This window comes from Crassostrea angulata, chromosome 10 (genome assembly GCF_025612915.1).
Source record: "Crassostrea angulata isolate pt1a10 chromosome 10, ASM2561291v2, whole genome shotgun sequence".
Taxonomy (NCBI): Eukaryota; Metazoa; Mollusca; class Bivalvia; order Ostreida; family Ostreidae; genus Magallana; species Magallana angulata.
The window spans coordinates 29892447-29895658 of NC_069120.1; the positions used below are offsets into that span (position 1 = coordinate 29892447).

The following is a 3212-nucleotide window of genomic DNA, read 5'->3' on the forward strand; positions in this document are numbered from 1 at the left end:
TACAACTTTCCGTAATAAATTATAAATCTACAATTAAAAGCGTATAAAATCCTAAAAATCCAATATAAAACAATACTTCTTTAATGACACCACAGCCTGGTTTATGAAGTAAAAAAAAATTAAAATTACTATATATATCCATGCATGGACATTTATAATATTGCAATTTATGGATTGGATTTGATGCATTTAAAAAAATGCATGGAAATAAACTTAAATGACAAAATGTCTGGTAAGCTAAATTTTAGGCCCCTGATTTTCGTTTACTGAAAACTCTCTTCCCTCATCACAGGATTGCTTTGTTCTGTTGACCAAAATTGGTGGGGTGTCATCAAACTAGTATCTGAACAACACCTGGTGGTACATTGTTCCTTTTAGCCCAATTTGACAGTGGAAAATGAAATTAACACAGAAACTATAGCCAGAAGAGAAAGAATTTATCTGATATAATCAAAGGTTGTCATGATATTTGAAAGTGTTCAATTTTGCATTCACCTTAAAGTACCAGTAATTTCTCCTGCATTTCTTATGCAACCCGATTGTAGTTCACATTGATATCGAAATTGACAGGGCTGAAATCTACACAATCCAGTTTTAACCAGCCAGTTTATCGATTGGTTGAAACTTTCATCAACCTAAGAAAAGTCACCGACTGCAAGAAATTATCATGATGATTTCAGACTCATATTCCTTTGTATGAAGACTTGTCTGTTTCTTTTATCTGACGTACAGATGAACATTAACAATAATTAAGTTATTTTTACCTACTCTTTATGATTAATTCAATAAAATATTACAAGTAAGATTTAAATATAAATAATAAAATGCACACTTTGATAGTAGAAAAAATTACACTACCCGCTAATTGTTTGAATATTTAATTTTGATTGTTTGTGTACAGCGACCAGTTACTTAAAAAGAATTATTATGACAAAAACAGTAACTGAAACTGGTTTTTTTTTTGTGTGTTTTGATTGTATTGTATTGCATTGCACGCAAAAACACTACTTAGTGGGTATAAAAATACCTTAGGTTTGGAGCAGTTCTGAAAAAATTCAGTCTTTAATGAATGATTTGAAATAAAAAAAGATTTTCAAAGTTTATCTAGAACAGACACTGCATCTTAGATATGCATTGTCGACATAAGGAGGGCATGGGAGAGCACCACACCTCGCGTGGACAGGATAGAACAGCTTGCCATCGCGGTTATCTCTCGACCCTTCAATGTACTGAGGGTTGTCATCCAGGCAGACGTAATCTGAAGCAGAATTAAAATCGTCACTATTCGTGGTCAGAAAACCGCTGTATTGAAGAGTCCAACTCGGCGGACATGTAATTTTGGCGGGAATCATTAAAATGGCGGCTGGGACGTAGCAGACGGCACAAGGAACATCGTCATCCTGGGCGACATTCCTGTAAGTGAACTGGTACTCAGCCCCGTAAACAGACCCTTGATGATAAGGTTGTTGAGGCTGGATTTCGCTCGCGGATAAAAATGAGCTAGGATCGTGAGGTAAACACAAGTAATTTACGCCACCTCCGACTGTATTAAAATGAGCCCCTGCTGCAAGACCTGCCAAGGAAAACATGATAATGACAAGGTTTACAATAAATAAAACCATCTACATGTACTATACCAATGATTTCGCCATCAATTTCATAAACTTTCATCTTAATGCTTTTATCTCACTGATAGTCAATTTCAAGTCAAGGGTCAAGGTTACAGTTTTATGTAAAGATTTGTTATCATATCAACTGTACTTTTTTTTTTTTTTTTTTTTTACAAATGATAAATACCCGAGTAAACAAGACTGGTGCCATTCACTGCAGGGCATCCGCTTCTTCCCCAGCGTATGTATGTACTTCCAACTGCAAAATCATAAATGTTTAATTAATTGTCAAAGCAATTGTCAGTTTGATCATTATAAAAAATTTCATTGCAGTTTGCATGTACATGAACAACAACAGGTCGATCCACCCACGGACAAACAGTATAAAAAGTCATTCAGATATTTATTACAAACTGTTTGAAAATATGTCTATGCTTACTGTTCATTATTTATTTAACTTTGCTTTGTTTTACATCTAACCCTTTGTGGGCCAATCCGAGACCAAAAAAAAAACCCCAGCAAGCTCGTACTGCGCGGACTAACAAAATACGTTTGACTCTTTCTTGCATTAAACTACTGATTTTTGATACAGAATATTCCTTTTTTTGGCAAGTTTAGGTTTATACGAATAATTTACTAGAGATATTCAAAAAGAGATGTAAATATTAAGAGTATTTATATGACAAAGAAAGAAGCTATGAAATTGCAAAAATGAAAGATTTTTTTTGCACTGGCCGCTACCTTCAAACAAACATGAACTGCCAGTGAAGACTTTCTTCAGCATTAGTCAGTTTCGATCCAATTTTTGTTTTGTTTTAAGTTTGTTTCTTCTTTGATTTGAGCCCCTCCCCAATTCAACGTTAACTTGAGTGTTTTAAAATTTATCAAATAGATCTTATTTTTTTCTATGTACATTATCGTCACGAATACATATATACAATGTACTCAAGAGTCTAACTCCGCCAGTAAAGATTTTAACTAAATAAATGCTAAAAGTTCATCTGACCGATTCTTTGAAAAACAATGAGACATGCGCGTTCTACAGAAGACAGTAAACCTATGTAAATGTTGTTTAACCAAGTTGAACGTACTTCTGTCAATTGCACTTCTGAGTTGCTGGAGTTGTTGGTGCTCTGTGTTTACGTCGTCCAGAAGAAGCCCTTGGCACTCCTCGCTGATCAACCAAACACCAAATATCATACCACACAAGTATACTGTCGCCATGTTATTTCTTGTACTATTAAGTAGCTTACAATCTTATCTCTGTAAGGATCGACGACTAGACACAGATTGTTTACAACAACACGGCACTTTTCCCTTATACATATGTCAGATATGCTGAACCGTTTCGAAAGTCTCTCTGGTGGAATTTTGATTACTGCTTTCAAATGCCGATTTTTTTTTTGTTCTCAAGCGATGCTCTGTTGAATATTGCCACAGATATTTGAATAACATATGGTGACGATATTAACGGGTGAAATTGGTTTCAAAAATAAATAACATACCATGTACATACCGGTAATTCGCGTCAGTGGATTTTGTTAAATTTTTGACAGTGGTTGCTTCATTCAAAACCCGTATAAAACACAAAAGCATTTTACG

General features: G+C 34.6%; 1 protein-coding gene across 1 annotated transcript; it reads right to left on the reverse strand.

Annotated features, from left to right (window-relative positions):
* Nucleotides 1–422: 422 nt before the first annotated feature.
* On the reverse strand, nucleotides 423–2906 carry LOC128166838 (uncharacterized). Its single transcript, XM_052832246.1, has 3 exons — nucleotides 2702–2906; nucleotides 1798–1869; nucleotides 423–1573 (listed from the first exon to the last, which is right to left on the reverse strand). The coding sequence occupies exons 1-3, from the start codon at nucleotides 2832–2834 to the stop codon at nucleotides 1101–1103; spliced, it is 678 nt and encodes a 225-aa protein (XP_052688206.1). The 5' UTR covers nucleotides 2835–2906; the 3' UTR covers nucleotides 423–1100.
* Between the last annotated feature and the right edge of the window lie 306 nt (nucleotides 2907–3212).

Bases quoted from the DNA above. Each gene is read 5' to 3' on its own strand.
- LOC128166838 (XM_052832246.1), bottom strand. From the start codon at position 2,834: ATGGCGACAGTATACTTGTGTGGTATGATATTTGGTGTTTGGTTGATC. The intron at 1,870-2,701 runs GTACGTTCAACT...ATGATTTTGCAG, and splicing joins CAGAAGTGCAATTGACAGAA to TTGGAAGTACATACATACGC. The intron at 1,574-1,797 runs GTATTTATCATT...TTTCCTTGGCAG, and splicing joins CACCAGTCTTGTTTACTCGG to GTCTTGCAGCAGGGGCTCAT.